The sequence below is a fragment of the Pristis pectinata genome, chromosome 35, assembly GCF_009764475.1.
Source record: "Pristis pectinata isolate sPriPec2 chromosome 35, sPriPec2.1.pri, whole genome shotgun sequence".
NCBI lineage: Eukaryota > Metazoa > Chordata > Chondrichthyes > Rhinopristiformes > Pristidae > Pristis > Pristis pectinata.
In genome coordinates this window covers 285,358-306,105 of record NC_067439.1, presented here as the reverse complement: position 1 = coordinate 306,105, position 20,748 = coordinate 285,358, and the positions used below count along the sequence as shown (strand labels likewise).

At 46.7% G+C, this 20,748-nt stretch overlaps 2 protein-coding genes across 4 annotated transcripts in view; one reads left to right on the top strand and one right to left on the bottom strand.

Annotated features, from left to right (window-relative positions):
* The window catches only part of LOC127586222 (trafficking protein particle complex subunit 6b-like), a 33,793-nt gene extending 24,765 nt beyond the window's left edge, over window positions 1–9,028 (bottom strand). The window contains exons 1-5 of the mRNA XM_052044014.1: window positions 8,625–9,028; window positions 7,090–7,157; window positions 5,813–5,930; window positions 4,971–5,054; window positions 2,365–2,458 (exon numbers count right to left, since the gene is read on the bottom strand). Of these exons, the coding sequence (XP_051899974.1) occupies window positions 2,365–2,458; window positions 4,971–5,054; window positions 5,813–5,930; window positions 7,090–7,157; window positions 8,625–8,720 (460 nt within the window). The 5' untranslated portion in view covers window positions 8,721–9,028. The remainder of the gene's footprint in view (window positions 1–2,364; window positions 2,459–4,970; window positions 5,055–5,812; window positions 5,931–7,089; window positions 7,158–8,624) is intronic.
* Window positions 8,294–20,748, top strand: part of ercc2 (excision repair cross-complementation group 2) — a 47,701-nt gene continuing 35,246 nt past the window's right edge. The window contains exons 1-3 of one of the 3 annotated variants that reach the window (XM_052044012.1): window positions 8,294–8,352; window positions 18,099–18,198; window positions 19,136–19,213. In XM_052044012.1, the coding sequence (XP_051899972.1) occupies window positions 18,166–18,198; window positions 19,136–19,213 (111 nt within the window). In that variant the 5' untranslated portion in view covers window positions 8,294–8,352; window positions 18,099–18,165. Of the gene's footprint in view, window positions 8,353–14,446; window positions 14,466–15,642; window positions 15,785–18,098; window positions 18,199–19,135; window positions 19,214–20,748 lie in introns of those variants that run through there. The other 2 variants (XM_052044011.1, XM_052044013.1) reach the window with 2 other exon arrangements.

Genomic DNA, 20,748 nt, shown 5'->3' with positions numbered 1-20,748 from the left:
TAACTTGTTGTGGCCAGAAGCTCTCCCTATAGTGTTGTACGCTATGCAAAATAGGAAGAATAGAGCTACAGGAGTGACGCCTCATGAAGCCCTCATGGGACACCCAATGACCACAGGGGCCAGACCTCCAGTATGTGCCGAAAAATTGGCCCTAATAGGGAATGATGAGCAAACTTTGGTCTATGCACAGGCCATATGTAGAACAGCAGCTGAATTACACGAGAGGATGAGACAAGCACAGGCGCTTGTTGGAGATGCCCCTATACACGCATTCCAACCAGGAGATTAGTTATATGTCAAAAATCTTAATAAAGATTCCCTCTCTCCTAGGTGGAAGGGACCCTACACTGTGCTGCTAATAACCCGAACGACTCTGAAGGTCAACGGGAAAGAAGATTGGATTCACACCGCTAGATGCAAAAAGCAGCACCCGTCGAACACTGACTGACATTTTACATAATATCTGCAGAAGATATTGGAAAAGATGTGGTGGTTAGGAGGGTTGGTGATAGTGGGAGGGCTGGTTTCGGTCGCAGGCAGCAGTCATTCCAACACCTTCTTGTCCCTATGTCATACATATGCTAGACAGGTGAGGCAGGGAGCCTGCTGGATATGCGTGGAGGTTCCCCAACATTGAAAAAAGATGATACCAATCTCAGTGATACCCCTCACCCAGAATGAGACACGATCCATTAGATGGTTCACCAGAAACAAAAATGGCACCAGAAAAGATGCCAACTGCACCCAGGACTGGGGCAGGGATCAGTGCTTCCCTTGTTGCTTTGAGGGGTGGTACCTTCAGCCACCCCCCAAGGACTCCTCGAAATTAAAAGAGGGTATTAAGGTAGATCCTCCCCCTGCGCCCCTGCTATTGTAATGACAAATTCAGTGCCCCGCACCAGTTGGGGAATTGTACTTGTACTAAATGGGCTAATACCACACAAACGGTTGCAGGAACCACCTGGATTTGGGGAGGACGACTTAGACCGATAAATGGAACTTATTGGATATGTGGGAATAGGGCTGACCCATGGTTGCCTGGAGAGCTGCCCGACTCCGGGGGTGACGGCAGGACAATCACACCCAAGGAGAATAAGGGATGGAGTGGATGTTGCTACTTAGCCTATTTAGTACCCCACCTAAGGGTCATGGGCCAACGCAAAGAGCACCCCCATTGGACTCAAACCCGTGGGGGAATATCCAAAGCCAAATGATTTGGCATGATAATGTTCCCGATGTATGGAATGGGTCGAACCACTACTGAAATAGTTAAACTAGCTGCTGCTTTGGAAGAATTAGCTAATGGTACTACTGAAGTGCTTAGAGAAACCCAATCCCAAGTATACAGTATAACCACTTAAATGATCGCTATAAGGCAGACAGTTTTACAGAATTGTATGGCTCTTGACTTTATATTAGCTGAGAAAGGAGGCACCTGTGCTATGATAGGAAAAGAGTGTTGTACTTACATTCTTGATGCTTCTGAAAACATAACAGATCTAGGACAGCACATAACGGAAAAGGTAAAGGAGATTAGGAAGGTGGGAGAACAACTTGAAAACTTTAATAGTGGAGGATCTTGGTGGGAAGGAATATGGGGATGGTCTTCCGGATGGGGAAGCTGGATCACACATGGAATTATATTAGTGGCCATGATATGTGTTTTAGGCTGTTGCGCATGTGGAGCATTGAAGTTATGCTGTAGTCAGTTAATGAAGAAAGTTTTGTCTGGCCCTGAAGTCCCTATGGTACCCCAAATGGTAAGAAATAAATCTAGCAAGGAACACTGGTGGGGTGAAGAGGTGTACCCAAAGAAAGAAAGACCCTTCCCCTCTGGATATGACCCTCCTTACAAGGAAGAGGAGGGAATACCACATGAGGAATGTTGATCTGAAAGATCAACGAGGAGGGAATTGTGGAAGAAAATTTAAAGCATTATTAAGAGGGTCAAACCGTTTCTACTGACAGCTGTCTGTCCTTGGTTAACTGCCACCTAACTAACCTCATCTAGCTTGCTTGCTTGTTCTCAAGGAAGGACATGGGAACTTGTCTTTCTCTGGAATCATTGTTTCATAATCTATCCTAACGCTGCAGGCAGAGTAGTTTATAAGCTGATAGTTGCTTTGGGTTATCGCCTAGAACATGCTGAGAAACTTTTGTATTTGTGTAAATTTTTTTGTTGTCACGTATATTTTAACTATAAAAATGAGTGTAATCCTTTGCTGAGCAGAGTTTCGGAACTCCACTTTTAGGAGCCTGAGCTCTCCATGATATCATGCTACAATAAAGGCTTTCTAAAGCAGACACCCTCCGGGTCAATGTAACCTCTTTTCCGCGACAATCATTCACGCCCAATCCACTTACATGCTGGCATCACAGAAACCTCCGCTGTGACTGTGCTGTCAATTCCCAGGTTGGACAAGGCACCTCTCAACAGTCCACAGGTGAATGCCAGGAACTGAAAAAAAAAAGCAAACATTCTGAATACAATCTGATGCCATAACTCATTACAACATTGCAGCAATTAATACAGTACATTGTCTTCTGATGTGCCTATGGTTCTGTACATAAATTCTGCAAGACATAAGGTAAATGAATACATTCATTTCTTGCCCTTTTCGTCCAGACAAATTAATAGTCAGGATATACCTTGCTTACTAGCTTGTCTCTGCCTTCCTTTAATAATGGTACCACATTTGCCACCTTCCAGTCATCTGGCACCTCACCTTGGCCAGCAAAGATTTAAAAATCTGAGGGCCCCATCAATTTCTGCCCTTGCCTCCTATAGCAAGTCAGGATACATCTCATCTGGCCCTGGAGATTTACCCACCTTTATGCCCGCTAAGACATCTAATACATCCTTCTTTTGAATGTTACATGCTCTAGTTTACCCCTGTGCCACTCCCTGAAATCTGTAACTATAATGCTGTTCTCCTTAGTGAATACAGAAGAAAAGTATCCATTTAAGACTTGACCATGTCCTTTGACTCCACACACAGACTGCCCCTTTGGCCCCCGAAGGGCTCTCTTCTTTCCCAGTTACCCTCTTGTTCTTAATATACTTAGAAATAGCTTGAGATGTCCCTAAATCTCATCTGCCAGCGATACTTTATGGGTTCTCTTCGCTCAACTTTCTTTCTTAAAGAACACGATTACACTGGAGAGAGTGTAGAGGAGATTTGCCAGGATGCAGCCTGGATTGGAGAATTTTAGTTATGGGGAGAGATTGGATAGGCTGGGCTTGTTTTCCCTGGAGCGAAGAAGGCTGAGGGGTGACCTAATAAAAATAAATAAGATTATAGATAGGGCAGATAGTCAAAATATTTTTCACATGGTAGGAGTATCAAAAAACAAAAGGGTATAGGTTTAAGGGAAGAGAAAAGAGTTTAAAAGATCTGGAGGTTTTTTTTAATATACAGACAGCAGCTGATATTTGGACCGCACTGTCGAGGAGATGGTGATATCAAACATATTTTCTATATTTAAGAGACACTTAGACAGACACTTTAGTCAAGGCATAGGATACTGTCCTAATGCGTGCAAATGGATTAGTATAGATGGGGAAAAAAGGTCAGCATGGGCATGGTGGGCTGAAGGGCCTGTTTCTGTGCTGCATGGCTCTTTCCCTGCTCTTCATCCTCACCTTGGATCACTAACATACACCTGCAAGGGGAAATAAGGCCCTACTATTGGCCATCAGACAGTGCAACATTCACACAATGCAGCCCCTCCAACAAGGCATCCTTAAGTTAGCACCACCCCTCTAACATTCAGCGTTCCCTCAGTACTGCCCCTCCAACAGTGCATCCCTATTTCAGCAATGAGTCCTGATGCAGGATTTTGATCCGAAACAATGACAATTCCTCCCCCCCACCCCCCCCCCCCCCCCCACAAACAGATGCTGATCGACCCACCAAGTTCCTCCAGCAGATTATTTGTTGCTCTTAACTCAGCACTGCTCCTCTGAAAGTCACTTCTCCCTCAGTACTGCTCTTCTAACAGTGTGGTGCTCCCTCAGTACTACCCTTCTGACAGTTCAGTATTTGCTCTCTTAATGCAACCCCTTCAACATTGCAGCCCTCCAACAGTGTAGCCCCAGATCAGCATTACTCCTGACAGTCAGGGCTCCCTCAGTTCAGTAATAAAGTATTAGCCCAGCCTGAGCTGAAGTTTTGGATTAGACTTGCTGAAATTTCAAACTCAAGCAATCTTCCTCTCAGCAACAATTTGCATCTACACACTGAGATTAACATCTGACAACATACTTAACAGTAGGGATTACAGCTCTCCAGCTGTTGTCAGGGGAATCACGAGAGATGGCAGAGACCTAAGGCAGGCTAGAAGCACACAAGGAATTAGGACATCAAGGGATCATAGGAGTGTGAATAAAATGGTGAGCAAAACAAATGGGGGCAACTACACAATACCTTGGAACATCATGAACAGTAATAGTGCTGGAGAAAGTTACTGGGGCAAAAAAGGATGAGGTCACAGGTCAAGGCCTCACCCACCCACCCTCTGCTTGAGCAACCTCATTCTGCCATCAGAGTGTGTTCCAGCATGGAGTTTGATGCAATGCTGAAGGTGGGGTGCAGACAGACAAAGTCACACTGCCTGCTGTCCCCCCTTGTCTCAGCTGACACAAAGGCCTCCAAAGCTCTGAGCAACAACAAGCATAGGGACCAGGTTTGCATTAGAGGTGTACTTGCATATTGCCAGATAGGAGGCCCTTCAGCCTATTGGCTCGCAGCAAAGCAGCCCCATCCGTCCCATTTCCCTATCAACCTATTTCCTTTCCAAGTTCCTCAACTCCCCTTTGATTAGAGATCAATAAACTACCATTGAATTATTGTCTGAACTGCCTTTTCCTACAACAATGTTACCATCAGCCAGTGGAGGGGCACAAACAATGATAATCTGCATTACTGTAGCACCATGAATCAGACATCCCAGAACAAAAGGAGAGTTACCTTTGGCGCTTCCTCCAAGTATTGTTTCCCACTGGAGACCGGAGTGAGGAGACGAAATCGGTTATCCTGAAGCACGTAGGTTCCCTGAGAGAAATGGAAAGTATCAGTTAACAGCCCAACTAACCATCACCAGCTCACTCGATCCATGAATGGCCCTCGTTCCACCTATCCCAATGAGCTTTAGGTTTCTTACGCTGAAATGTTCTGTTCATAAAGACTTCCCCACGTGACAAGTTTATTAGAAATTACCAAGCACACTTCTGTAAATATCCAACACCACAATTGTCCATGCTGACCAAGGTGCCCACCTAAGCTAGTCCCATATGTATGCATTTGACCCATTTCACTCTAAACCTTTCCTATCTATGTATTTATCCAAATGTCTTTTAAATTTCATTACTGTACATGCCTCAACTGCTTTCTCTAGCAGCTCGTTTCATATATGCACTACACTCTCAGTGAAGAAGTTGCCCCTTAGGTCCCATTTAAATCTTTCCTCTATCACCTTAAACCCTCTAGTCTTTGGTTCCTTTCCCTGGGAAAAAGACCCTATCAATGCCCCTCATTATTTTATACTTCTCTATAAGGTCAGCCTTCAGCCTCCTATGTTCCAAGGAATAAAATCCTAGCCTGCCCAACTTCTCCCTATAGCTTAGGCTCTGGCACCATTCTTGTAAATCTTCTTTTCACTCTTTCCAGTTTGATGACGTCTTTCCTATAACATGGTAACCAAAACTGTACACAGGGTGATCAAACAACAAAACTGTACTATAGTCCAATTTCCTACTTATACCCTCCCACGAGCTTATCTCCAATGGCAGTTTGTGTGAACCGTTGAACACCTGGTGATTTGTCCGCAGGTTGTCAATCTGTTTTCGGAAGAGGTTTGTCCAGAATTCCTTACAAATAAATTTCATGATGTCCAGCTCATCTTTGAACGAAGGTGTTTCTTTAGTGAATCTACAACAACAATCACAGCTTGCATTTATAGAATACCTTTAACATTGATTAACATTGTATAACTTCAAAGCAGTTGAGGAGCATTATCAAACAAAAATCTGACTAAATCATATTGGAAGATGTTTAGGCAGATGGCCAAAAGCTTTCTTCAAAGAAGGCGTGGCCACCAGTGTACAGCAGTGGAAATCGGGGATGTGCAGAAAGTCAGAAGTAGTGGAGTGCAGGGATATGGGAGGGTTGCAAAGCTGGAGGAGGTTGAAGAGGTAGGGAGTGATCATGCCATCTAGGTTTTTAAACAAAATATCATCAAGATCAGGGAGCTGGTGTCTATCAGTGTGCAAGGGGGCACTGCGTGAACAGGATTCTGTGCAAGTTAGGACATAAGCAGCAGTGGTTTGAATGAGCTCAAGTTTTCAAAAAACAGTTTATTTGTGTTTTAGATGTCCCTTCATACACTTTGTGCTCGATACATACAAACAAAGGCCGCTGGAAATGCTCAGCTGGTCAGGCAGCATTTATGGAGGGAGAAACAAAGTTAACATTTCAGGTCAATGAACTTGCATTAGAACCAAGAAAGCTTTAAACTGGTTTTAAGATGCAGGGAAAGGGGGAAGAGTTGCAAAAGGGTGGAAAGCAGCAGAGGTTACATGATGATAGGGAAAAGTTCTGGCATTCCGTTTCTCCAAATTTCCAGCAGAAGTAATGTTTTGCTTTTGAATAAATTCTGTGCAGTTTTTTTTTTACAATTTACCAATTGATCAATTGCCTCTGTGTAACTGAGGCTTAACACACAGCTAAGCTATTGGGATCTTGCTGCTCAATCACTTACTAACTAACCTATCTGAGCTCCTAGTGCTGTCTACTCAGTATATCTGTAGATATTTTGCATCTGGATTCTGGCAGCTCTGATTCAGGTCTTGAGTGCACAATTATCCTCTGAGCCAGCAGTGCCTACCCTCCGTGATTCAAAGGGATTCTTTTATAGAGCAAAAAAAATATTGCTGGAGGAACTCAGCAGGTCAAGCAGCATCTGGGGCGGGTGGGTGGGGGAGGAATTGTTCACGTTTTGCGTTGGGACGCAAGAGGGAAGATAGCCGGCATATACTGTATATACTGTAAGGTACGTTTAGCAGGTTTCAGATACATGGCAGTAGCTAACCTTTCGATCAGACCTTGTCCTGCACGGAAACCCATTCCTTCCAACGTGGAAATGCATTTCCCATGGCCCTATAGACAGAAACAGAAACAACTTTAATAGACATTATGGAATCCCAGAATCATTCAATGATCAGCCTTCAAATAGTGAATCACTCTCTAGTAATACGACAATTAAACTCTTTCCTATCACTTCCTGTGAGCTTTGAAAACACATTGATACTTTAAAAATGCCTCAACTTTAAGTTCAAAGAACAAATCTAACATATGCAACTCAACCACATAACTTAAGCCCTGGTATCGTTCTGGGCAACCTATTCCACTATCCTGCAAGGCCAGCCTCTCTCCCAGGGAGGAATGACTGCAGAAGAAGTGGGTATACTCTGTGGGTCAGCCCGAGGGAGCCGGTGACCAGCAAAACAGACCACCCTGCCCTGCAAACTGAATGCCCCATTTTGCTGACGACCTCTCCCCGCCAACTGACCATCTCTGTCCCACCACTGACCCTCCCACCAGCCATCCACACCCCACCGACTGACCTCACATGCCACACCATTGACCAACCTGCCCCATCCCACTGACAGCTTCTCCCAGACAACTGATCCTCTCCACCTTGCTGACTGTCCAGGTTGGGGAACGAGAAGGGTGTGAGGATGAAGTGATGAGATGCAGAGCGCTGGGGGTGGGGGGGAAGAGAGGGGGGGGTGGGGGGGAAGAGAGGGGGGAGGGGAGGGAGAACAAAGTGGCAGGAGGAGGCGCACAAGGGGGAGGAAGGAGCATGGTGGTGGATTAGGGTTGTGTGGGGTGAGGGGGAGAATGGGGGTGAGGGAAGGATGGGGGTGAGGGAAGGATTGGGGTGAGGAGGGGACAGTGGAAGTGAGGGAGGTGGTGGTTGAGGAGTGGGATTGGGTGAGGAAGGGGTGAAGGTTGGGTAACTGCAGGGGTATAGGAGTTGGTGGGGATGGTGAGTGGGGTGAGGGTGAAGGGTGGAGGAGGAGGAGGCCCTGTTGGGTGTGGTGCGGGGAGGGGGCAGGGTGGTGGGGAGGATGGGGTGGTAACAAGGGCTGAGCTGGGTGCAGGTGGGGTGAGGGTGGGGAGGGAAAGAGTGGGGAGGGAAAGAGGGGGAGGGAAAGAGGGGTGTGGTGGATGAGCTGCGCTGGGTGCATGGAATTGGTGAGAGGGGCGTGGTGAAGGATGGGGACGAGGGGCGAGGTGAGAGGTGCAGGTGAGGACGAGGCGAGGAGGGTGCATGGAGTTGGTGAGAGGGGTGAGTGTGGGGAGATGAGGGGTTGGGGGTGAAGTAGGAGTGGAGAGGGTGGGGAGATAGGGGTGAGGGTTGGCAGGAGGGGTGAAGGTGGGAGTGAGGTTGAGGGTTGGGAGATGGGTTGAGGGTGGAGGTGAGGAGGGTTGAGGGTGAGGGGGTGGGTGTGAGGGTGAGGGGGTGGGTGCGAGGAGGAGGGCTGAGGGTGAGGGTGGTGGAGGGGCTGCGCTGGGAGGGGTTGCGGCCTGCTCCTGCCCTCATCCTCGGCTGTTATTTACCGGTTCTCCGGGCCCGCGCCCGGGCTCGGGCTCGGGCTCGTTCTGCAGCCGCGCCACCAGCTCCAGGTGCAGCAGCTCAAACAGGACCTCGGCCATGGCGCCGCCTCTGGTATTTCCGGCCACTCCCTCGCTCGGTGGCCGCCCGCTAACTTACCCGGAGTCGGGCCGGGAGCGTGCGGTTGGCCACCGCCGCCCAGGCGCAGAACCGCCGGTGTCGGGGCCCGGAGTCTGGGGCGATGTCACTGTGTTGGGGCGATTGCATTGGGGGTGGTCAGTGTCGGTGGTCAGTGTCTGGGGTCAGTGGTCAGGGTCTGGTGGTCTGAGGCCGGTCAGGATCTGGGGTCGGTGGTCAGAGTCTGGGACTAGTGTCTGGGGTCGATGGTCAGGATCTGGGGTCGATGGTCAGGGTCTGGGACCAGTGTCTGGGGTCAGTGGTCAGGGTCTGGTGGTCTGAGGCCGGTCAGGGTCTGGGGCATCGATGCTCTGCTCCCAGAATGCCAACTCCCCTAACCTTGGGACATGGTGCTCTCAGCTCTTTCCCCCTCTCTCCACCATTTTGCCCATAGTTATCTGCCCATTCACTACTCTAACTCCAGCATTTTGGAAGAGCCTGAGGAGAGGACCAATCTCTCAAGCTTAACTCATGTTTTATAAAGTTCTATGATTTCCCTGGTCTTGTATTCTACAATAAATAAAAGACCCCTCCCACCTCAGACATACTCTCTTCCCCCTCCCATCGGGCAGAAGATACAAAAGCCTAAGGGCATATACCATCAGGCTTAAGGACAGCTTCTATCCCGCTGTTATGACTATTGTACGATAAGATGGAGTCTTGACCTCACCTGCCCCTACACCATCTCCATCACCTCCATCCAGGGATCAAAACAGTTCTTTCAGGTGAGACAGGGATTTACCTGCACCTCACCTAATATCATCTACTGCATTTGGTACTCCAAGTGTGGCCTTCTCTACATTAGCGAGATCAAACACAGACTAGGTGACCGTTTCGTAGAACACCTATGCTCCGTCCGTAACTGCGATCTGCATCTTCCTGTTGCGAGTCACTTCAACTCCCTCTCCCACTCCATCACTGACTTTTCAGTCCTCGGACTCCTCCACTGCCGGGAGAAGTCCAAACGCAAATTGGAGGAAGAACACCTCATTTTCCATCTTGGGACCTTGCAGTCTAATGGCATGAACAACAAATTCTCCCACTTTAAGTAAACCAACACTACCCCCCTCACCTTGCCTCTTCTTTTCATGTCTTCCCTTTCCTAGCCTATCTTTTTTCTCCTCGCCATTTTTTCTCTCTTCTTTCCCTCTCCTCCCCATGCCACCTGCCTCCATACCTTTGACCTATCTCCTGGTGGATCCGCTCTCCCCTCCTCCCCTGCATCTGCCTATCACTCTTACCTGCATCTAACTATCACCACCTTGTGCCCGCCCCACCTCCCCTGTTTTGTCCACCTATCACTGCTCTGTTTTCCCCCCTATATATTGGACTTCCCCTTTTCCTATCTTCAGTCCTGAAGGAGGGTCCTGACCCGAAACGTTGGCTGCTTGCTTTTCTTCACGGATGCTGCCTGGCCTGCTGAGTTCCTCCAGCATCTTGTTTTTTCCTCTAGATTCCAGCATCTATAGTTCTTTGTTTCTCTGATCTCACAATCTACCTTGTTATGATCTTGCACCTTATTGTCGACCTGCACTGTACATTCTCTGTAGCTGTAGCACTATATTCTTCATTTTGTTATTATTTCCCTTGTACTACCTCAATGCACTGATGTGATGAACCAATCTGTATGGATGGCATGTAGGACAAAATTTTTCACTATACCTCGGTATATGTGACAATAATAAACCAATTTAAAAGCAAGTATCTGGTGTGCCCTCTTAACCACCTGTGCTAAGGGCTACAGAAATGTGTGCAAATGCATTCTGTTTCTCAACACTTCTCTATAACCAACCATTTATCATGTATTCCCTCACCTTGTTTAAGTTCCCCAAATGCATTACTTCACACTTTAACAGATCGAATTCCATTTGCCACTTGCCTGTTGGCATTAACCAATTTATGGATATCTTCCTGCAGCCTGGAATTCTCTTCCTCAGTATCAATCTTTCTGCCAATTTTGGTATCATCTATACCCTTATTATTTAAGTACAGGTCATTGATATATATTGTATATATCAATAAAAAGCACAGGACCTAATACTGAACCCTATAGAACTAACAGTCTTTACTTTCAGCCACAGCCAGTTTTTTCAACCAACTTGTCATTTTGCATTGGTTCCAATGGGCTTAAATTTTCCTGATCCCAATCTGCTGTGTGGACCTCATGAAAGGCCTTGCCAGAATCCACATGGACTATATCAAATGCACTGTCCTCCATAACTCTCCTTGTTACCTCAAAACATTTAATTGTTAGTCAAACACAAACTTTTCTTAGCAAATCCACCACCTTTGAATGAACTGTGTCTTCCTAAGTAATAATTATTGCCTTGCCTCAAGATGTTTTCCCAGAAATGTGGCCTTCATTGATGTCAGGTTGACTGCTTCTAGTGGGTCTGACATTTTAACACCTTTTAAGTAACAATACCAGACTTCCAGCCTGTCAGCACCATGCCTGCATCCAAAGGAAATTGGAAAGTGATGGTAAGAGCCTAACAGAAAAAAATGTAGATGAAAATAAAAAGACAACTGAAGATACTGCCAAACTGAAATAAAAACAAAAAGTGCTGGAAATGTTCACCAGGTCAGGCGGCACGTGTGGAAAGAGAAACAGAGTTAATGTTTCAGGTCGGATCCTGGATTGAAACTGAGAAAGAGAAAGAAAAAGATGTAGGCCTGGTGACACTTCATCTGTTCTGCCATGTGAGAAGATCATTGTCAGTCTTATTTAGCTTTTCCCACCAGATTCCCATATTCCTTGATTTCCCTCGATTCCAAAAGTCTGTCAGTTTCAACCATGAATATCCTCATGACTAAGCATATGCAGGCTTTGAGGGAAGGAAATTTAACAACCTTTGAAGTGAAGAAATTTCTCCTCATGTCAGTCCTAATTGGCTGTCCCTTTATCCTGAGAGTCTGCCTCTTTTTCTGGATTCTTCAATCGAGGGATATATTCTCACATCTGTTTCAACAATACTTTTCAAAATTCTGTTTAAAATCACCCCTTTCCCACCTACTCAATCTCTCCTCAAAGAACAAGCCTGTCACCTGCGGAATCTACCTAGTAAACCTTCTTTGCACAGTCTCCAAGAATAGAATATCTTTCCAGAAATAAGAACAAAACTCCAGACATGGTCTCATACTGGACAGTGTAGCAAGACTTTTTATTCTTGCACTCTGTCTCTCATGCAATTAAGGCTGCTATCCCAGTTACCTTCCTAAGTTATTTTTCCCTGGAAAAAGGTAAAGTTGGTCCTCAAGTTAAGAGCGTTAAACTGCAGGAAGACAGATTTCGATAATGTAAGACAGGACCTGGGAGCAGCTGCTAGGGGGACAACATCTGATGAGTGGGAAGTGATTAAAAGTGAAATAATAAGAGTAGAGAGGCAGCATGTGCCTGTAAGGTCAAGAGGGAAGGACAGTAAGTTTAGGGAACCCTGGTTGACAAAGTATATTAATGGAGGCACGAAGGACTGCAGATGCTGGAATCTGGAGCAACATACAAAATGCTGGAGTAAGTCAGCGGGTCAGGCAGCATCTATGTAGGGAAACAGACAGTTCTATCTACCCTTTTTCAGTCCAGATGAGGAGTCTCGACCTGAAACACGATTGTCTATTTCCCTCCACTGAAGCTGCCTGACCCACTGATTTCCTCCAGCGTTTTGTGTGTTGCAAAGGATAATAATGGTTTGATCAGGGAAAAGAAGGAAGCATATGTCAGGTACATGAAATTGTTACTGAATGAGTCACAAGGTCTATAAGGGATATAGGAGAAAACTTATAGGAGAAAGAAATTAGGAAAGCAAAAGCAGCCACAAAATGACCTTGGCAAGTGGGAGTAAGGAAAATCCTAAAACCTTTTATATTAGCAGAGGATAATAAGGAAGAAATACGATCCCTTAGCAAGATCCTAAGTGAATACTTTCATCAGTATTCACCAGGGAGAAGGATGTGGAGGCTGGAAAGGAGGGGTGCACAGATATTTTGGAGCACATCTGTATCAGGAAGGAGGAAGTGCTAGAAATATTGCAGCACATTAGGGTGGTTAAGTACCCAGGGCAGATGGGATCTATCCCAGGATGCTAAGGGAAGCAATTGCTGGGGCTCTGACAGAGATTTTTGCATCTTCATTAGCCACAGGTGAAATACCAGAAGACTAGAGGATAGCTAATGTTGTCTCCTTGTTCAAAAAGGGCAGTGGGGATAAGCCAGGAAAGTACAGGCTGGTGAGCCTTACATCAATGGCAGGGAAGTTGTTGGAAAGGATTCTGAGGGACAGGATTTATGTTCATTTGGAAAGGCAGGGACTAATTAGGAAGAATCAACATGGTTTTGTGCAGGGGAGATCATGTCTCACAAATCAATCAGACTTGTAACCAAGGAGATTGATGAAGGCAGGGCAGCAGATGTCTGTATGGAATTTAGCTAGTCTTTTGAAAAGATCCTGCATGGTAGGTTGGTCCAGAAGATTAAGGCACAAGAGATCTGAGGTATATTGACAAACTGGATCCAAAAATTGGCTGTATGAAGGACAGGGAACATATTTAAAGAATGCCTTTCAAACACAGCTCTGTCAAAGCAAGTAGCATTTCACAGATTTTTTATTGGGTTGGTGAGAAGCAGTCTATTAAACAAATCTATTTTAAATAGAAAAAAAACTATTTTGAGCATGTGCCCTCTTCCATCTGATAGCTATGGCCATTGGATCAATGACTTGTCTACATGGAGTTTTGCAAGGCCTTTGACAAGGTCCCACATGGTAGGCTGGTTTCAAAGGATAGATCACATGGGATCCAGAGTGAGCTAGCCAATACGATACAAAATTAGATTGGTAGTGGGAGTCAGAGAGTGGTAGTGGAGGGTTGTTTATTCAGATTGGAGGCCTGTGACCAGTGGTGTGCTGCAGGGATCTGTGCCAGGTCCCCTGTTGTTTGTCATATATATGTTAACGATTTGGATGAGAGTGAGGATGACATGATTAGTAAGTTTGTGGATGACACCAAAATTGCTGGTGTGGCAGACAGTGAAGAAGGCTGTCTAGGGCTCCCACACAATGTACAGGTACATAGTTCTCTGGAGTGGCAACACGGGTAGACAGGATGGTGAAGAAAGCATTTGGCACATTTGCCTTCATCAGTCAGGGCACTGAGCACAACAGTTGGGATATCATGTTACAGCTTTACAAGTGGTTGGTGAGACCACACGGAGTATTGTGTGCAGTTCTGGTCACCCAGCTATAGGAAGGATGGCATTATACTGGAGAGGGTGCAGAAAGGCTTGAGCTTTAGCTCTTGCTGCTACTTTCCATTCCCCTAATACCCACCCTGCTGATTACACCCCTGGGGCTCCACTGCTCGCCAAATATAGGTTGCAATAGCTCTTCTTACACACCATCTGCGGGTGGAGCTGGGCCAGGAGCTGCTCTAACTGCACAGCACGATTCAATACCCCGCCTTATGCAAGGATTTCAATCTGTCCCTGAAGCTCGACGGTCCATTATAGCGCCTCACTCTGCGTCGCGGCACTCGATTCCTACAGCCTGGAGGGAAGTGGGCCCGAAAGTGATGGGCAGTGGGTGAAGCCAATGGGATCCGAGGTTCTGCAGGAGTCGAGCAATTATTGGCTTGGATTCCCTGGAGGGGCGGGTCCACTAGCAGAGCAGCGAAGATGAGGTGAGTGCTGAGTATTATGGGCTGTCAGCACCCGGGATTCCTCGTTGTCCCCTCCTCCCCTCCCTCACCATCATATCCCCCTCACCTCCCCCAACACCCCCTCCCACCCCTCCCCATCCCCAACTCGCCCTGGCCCACACCCGCCTCATACCCCTCTCCCCCTTACCATCCCCCCACATTCCCCTCGCCACCCCCCTCCCCAACCCCTCCTCATACCCCTCCCCGTCCCACACCCACCTCATAACCCTCACATCCCCCAACTCACCCCCTCCCAACACCCGCATCATACCCATATCCCCTCACCCAACCCCTCCCTGTTCCTCCACACTTCCCCATCCCACACACCTCATACCCCTCTTCCCCTTACCATCCCCCCACATTCCCCTCGACAAGTCACCTCCCCAACACCCCCTCCCCATCCCCAACTCGCCGTCCCACACCCGCCTCATATCCTTCACCCCATAACTCCCTCTGTCCTCCCCCACATCCCCCAACTCAGCCCCTCCCTACACCCAACCCCTCCCCGTCCCTCCACACCCCTCCCCATCCCACTCACCCCCTTCTCACACTTGCCTCATACCCTATCTCCCCTCACCCAACCTCTCCTCATACCCCTTCCCATCCCACACCCACCTCATACCCATATCCCCCTCCCCATACCCTTCCTCCCCAATATCCCCCTCCCCTACTTACCTCACCTCATCCCACCCCCACACATCCCTCCTCCCCCACCCCCTCACACCCCACATCCCTTCTCGTTCTCCCGTCTCAAAACTCTCCTAAACCCTCTCCATATTCCCTCCTCATCCCCCAGCATGGATTCCCCCCCCCCAACATTCCCACCCCCTCCCCATCCACCCCTCACCCCACCCCAGGCATAGACCCCCCCCACCCAACTCATCTCACCATGTCCCCCCACACATCCCCACCCTACCCCACCATCTGCTCCCCATATCCCCTCCCTCCACTTTTTCTCATTTCCCCACCAAAACCCTCCCATCCCACCTCACCCCCACCTTACTCTCTGCAACTTACTTCTCCCCCACTTTACTCCATACCCTCTCCCCACTTTACCCTACACCTCCCCCATTTTATCCCACACCCCTCTCCATTGTACCTTCCCCATCCCATCCTCTATCCCCACTCCTTCCACTCTCTATTTCTGCTCCCCTTCATCTCTCCTTTCCCCTCTTGTTCCTTTATGCACTTCCCAGCCTCTGAACCTGCTTCCAGCTCTGTCCCATCCTGCCTTGGACTGAGGCCACTTTACTGGGCATAATGCAGCTCCCAGAATGAGGGCAGGATGTCTGTTTCAACAGGTCTGCTTGTGGGGTGAATGTTGGCTAAGTCATGGGTGTTATTTCCTGTGCTCTTACTGGCATTAGCCAGCTTTCAATGAGTGTAACATTGATTGGCACTGCTTCTTCCAGCTTTGGCAGTACCAGCTGCAGTTATATATCAGCACCTCACAAATGACCAGGGAGATAGTTAGTGGCGAGGGAGACCACTCAACCCATGCTACACCCCAGAGGAGCTGGCTGCCTGCAAATACTTCACAAGATCATTTTTCTGCTACTCAGATCCTTCCCAGTTGTGGTCCAACTGCAGAAATAGTGCTCTGTGCAACATGTATTACCTGATATAAATCAACAGCTTCATAGTCAATAAAAAGTTGCACATTTTCCAAATTGAACCATGTGAAAATCTAAAACTTAATGTTATTAACAAGCCTATAATAGGCCAGTGGAAGCTCTAAAATATGTTAAAGATATTATTTGGAAACAGTTCAGTGGTGTTTGGTGAAGTCCATCAGAAATGCCACCCAGCGTTCTCTGTGCAGCATTGAGTGCTAGAGAACTAAAGGACTGCAGATGCTGGAATTTAGATGAAAAACACATGATGCTGCAGGAACTCTACTGAGTTCCTCCAGCGTCATCGTGTTTTTCAGCATTGAGTGCCGTTTGAGGTCCTGACTGAGCTTGAGCAAGAAAGCATTACTCTGTTGATAACCGTGCTGCCTTTGCCTTGGGAGAAACTGATGGGAGACTGATATTTTACATCTCTTTTTTGGTTTTATGTGTCCTTTTTGATTTTAATTTAATGAACTTTATTAATAGTGGCATTGAACAACAAACATTCAATTAAAAGCGTAATCCTCTGCATCCAAGATGCAATCTAGTCCCTGTGACATATACTGGTCATGGAAGGCCTCAGCAGGCACTGCATGCTTCCTCTTCAGGGACACCCAGGCCTGAATGTAACCTTGTAAGATGGGCAGGCAGTTGGCATGGATGATAGCTGCTGACGACCAGTCAATGGTCATTTTGGCCAAGCCAAGAAATGAGCAACTAAGAGGCAGAGGTGCCTTGAGCAGCTGCTCCTTTCTGCACTTGATGCCCAAAGATCTAGAATAGGGGGCTGAAGTGCAAACAGAACCTGAGGAGCAGCCCACCCTCAATTTCTGCTAAAATTCAAAAGGCCTCAATCTCTCGCATTAAATAGAAAGAGGATAAAGCAAATTTGTCCAGGCTGCAAATTATAGGCAGCCTGTGAGTCTATGAACCTCCTTTAAAGCCAATTAGTTCCCTCAACTTCTCCACTGATGCTTGGCTGCATAGGGGACCAAAGTAATTCCTCACCGCAAGGTACAGATGAAAACTCCCTTGAACGATGCATTTATTTATTCCCCTGATCCCCACCTGAAAATTTGAGCTAACAAGATGTCCAACCCATTAGAATAGATCAGAGGTGACTCATGCAAACATCTTACTAATCCCAGATCCACCTATCTCCCTGAAAGTATGGGTTTCCTGCAGAAAGTTTCCCACATGTCTCCCTTCTTAGAGGACAGAGATTGTTAAATTTGTGGAGAGATCTTTTGCTCCTGATGTTGTTAAGGCTGGTGATGGTTACCTTAATGTTCAAACTTGTCACCAACACCTGCCATAGGGAGAAAATAGAATCATGAGTTGCCCTCCACTCTCAGCAGGAGCAGCACTGTTCAATGGTGGCCCTGCCACATCCTTCCCAATCTCAGCACAAACCCCTTATAAAATTTGACAGGACTAATCCTGTGAAGTTACAACTTACTCTTCCTCCACAACGTTCTTACTGTTGACAGAAACTTTGCAGTGTTCAGAAAGGTGTTCCTTGTCGCCAATTAAAAAAAGACGTTAGCTGTTCCGACATAGGCATTCCTCTCTTTCCAAAACTAAATGTAAACTAATCTTTCCATCCCTTCCTTCCCCACATTCTTCACTTCAATGAGCAGGAATAAAAAGTTAAGAGGAAAAGTTAACAGTGAAAATCAGGTTATTAATAAAATTTCAGGTGAATGGGGCGTGGAAGCAATTCATCCTCTGATTATTCGGTTTTGTCGGTCCTGCAGAGTCATAGGGACACAGGCTGTGTTCCAGTAACCACAGGTGTTGGGCTGGTGAGAATCACTTGTAGACTTTGAGTTGGACTGGAAGCACACAGGAAGGTTGGGACAGATTGGGGCTGTTGAGGGGTTTGGATATTTACATTTCACAAGGCATAATAAAATGCTGTGGACCGTTTTTAAATCCCATTGTATTTCTTCAGCAGCTTTCTGACAGTATTGATTATTTTTGCTCTGTTCCATTTGTTCAGGGTGAATATTGATGGGTTGTTGGTGTACTTCCCCTACGATTACATCTACCCTGAGCAGTACTCCTACATGCTGGAGCTGAAGAGGATCCTCGATGCCAAGGTGAGGGAGTGGGTGTGTTGAGGGTTGGCAGTGGGGGAAATTAAGATGAGGAAGGTGAGAGTTGAGGGGGAGTGACTTTGACAAACTATGCTATCTATTGCTGCAAAGGATCTTCAACACCTGGTGTGTGGCTCTTTTTAATGTCTCATCAACAGGTGGACTCCTGTCAGTGCTTTCCCTCCTGACTGGATTAAGACACTGGAGCAGGCTATACAGGTCTGCTATTCCATTGTACAAGAACAGGAGGAGGCAGTTCATTCCCTCAAGCCTGGTTTTCAGGAATTGGAGGCCATGCCCCTCAAACCCATTCCATTGTTCAGTCTGATTGTAGTTGATCTGTATCTCATCCGTTTACCCGCTTGTGTTCCTCTTACCTAATAAAGTCCTTCAGGCTCTTGAAAAGTTAAATTACTTTCAGGCATCCACAGGTGGGGAAGGGTCCCAGATTTCCTCCACCCAGCGTAATAAAGTGTGTCCTATTCAGCCACTTGTAATTTTAAGATCCTGTCATCTTTTCCACCAGAGCAAACTGTCTCTTTCTGTCCACACATTGATCCCTTCATCATTGAGACAAATCATCTCAACTTTCTAAACTTAATATAAGCAAAGGGTTTGCATTCTCTCCTTGGGATTAAACCCTGTAAACTAGGTATCAACCTGGTGTCTCTGGTGATATATCCTTCCTGACATTAAAAACAGAAAATGTTAGATTTAGTGATGATAGGTCCTTAGACACAACTTTTAATTTAAATAATAAATTAGTAATTGAGGTGGGATTGAGGTAGGTGAGTGTTGGAGTGAATTCAGCACAAAGAAGAGTTTTAAAACTAAGTCATTGCAGGGTGGGGTTTGTAATATTTGAAAGTGAGTGGTGGTGCTGATACTTGCTGTGAGTGTCCACTGATGTTTTAAGCTCACTGTTCTTTCCTGTGTTTAGGGTCATGGGGTTCTGGAAATGCCATCAGGCACAGGGAAGACCATATCACTGCTTTCACTCATTGTGGCTTATCAGACGGTGAGACACTGCTTTCATTTCACAGCAGGGGGAGGGAGGAGGGTTACTGTTTTTTGTGGGGTGGTGGGAAGGCCATTCAAACAAATTCTCCTATAAGAACATAAGAAATGGAACCAGGAGTGGGCCTTTTGGCCCGTCAAGCCTGCTCCACCATTTAGTAAGATCATGGCTGATCTGGCTATGGACTCAACTCCACCTACCTGCCTTTTTGCCATAACCCTTAATTCCCCTACTTTGCAAAAATCTATCTAACTTTGTCTTAAGTATATTTAATGAGGTCACCTCTACTGCTTCCTTGGGCAGAGAATTCCACAGATTCACTGCTCTCTGGGAAAAGCAGTTCCTCCTCATCTCTGTCCCAAATCTACTCCCCCAAATCTTGAGGCTATGTCCCCTAGTTCTAGTCTCACCAACCACTGGAAACAACTTTCCTGCCTCTATCTTCTCTATCCCTTTCATAATTTTATGTTTTATATAAGATCCCCTCTTATACTTCTGAATTCCAGTGAGTATAGTCCCAGGCGACTCAATCTCTCCTCAACTAACCCCCTCATCTCTGGTGAACCTCTGCACTGCCTCCAAAGTCAGTATATCTTTCTTCAAGTAAGGAGACCAGAACTGCCCGCAGTACTCCAGGTGCAGTCTCACCAGTACCCTGTATGGTAGCAGCATAACATCCCTGCATTTAAATTCAATCCCTCTAGCAATGAAGGCCAACATTCCACCTGTTGCAACTGCAAACCAACCTTTTGCGATTAACATAGAACAGTACAGCACAGAACAGGCTCTTTGGCCCACAACGTTGTGCCAACATAGCTAATCCCTCCTACCTACAGAATGCCATATCCCTCTATTTTCCTCTCATTCATGTGTCCAGGGATAGAGAAGATAGGGATCTCTTGCAGGATGTTAGGGATAAATTTGTCCCGGTGAGGCAGAGAAAGAATGGCAGGGTGAAGGAACAATGGGTGACAAGAGAGGTGGAACAGCTAGTTAGGAGGAAGAAGGCAACATACATAAGGTGCAGGCAGCAAGGATCATATAGGGTAGCAAGGAAGGAACTTAAGAAGGGGCTGAGGAGAGCAAGATGGGGACATGAAAAGGCCTTGGTGAGTAGGCTTAAGGAAAATCCCAAGGCATTTTTCACATGTGAAGAGCAGAAGGATGACGAGAGTAAAGGTAGGACCGATTAGAGACAAAGGTGGGAAGATGTGCCTGGAAGCTATGGAAGTGGGTGAGTTTCTCACTGAACACTTCTCTTCAGTATTCACCAAGGAGAGGGGCCTTGATGACGCTGAGGACAGTGTTGGTAAGGTTAATGTTCTAGAGCATTTAGATATCGAGCTGTTGGAGCTGTTAGAAAATATTAGAACAGATAAGTCCCCAGGGCCTGACGGAATATTCCCCAGGCTGCTCCACGAGGGAAGAGATTGCTGAACCGTTGGCTAGGATCTTTGATTCCTCATTGTCCACGGGAATGGTCCTGGAGGATTGAAGGGTGGCAAATGTTGTCCCCTTATTCAAAAAAGGTAGTA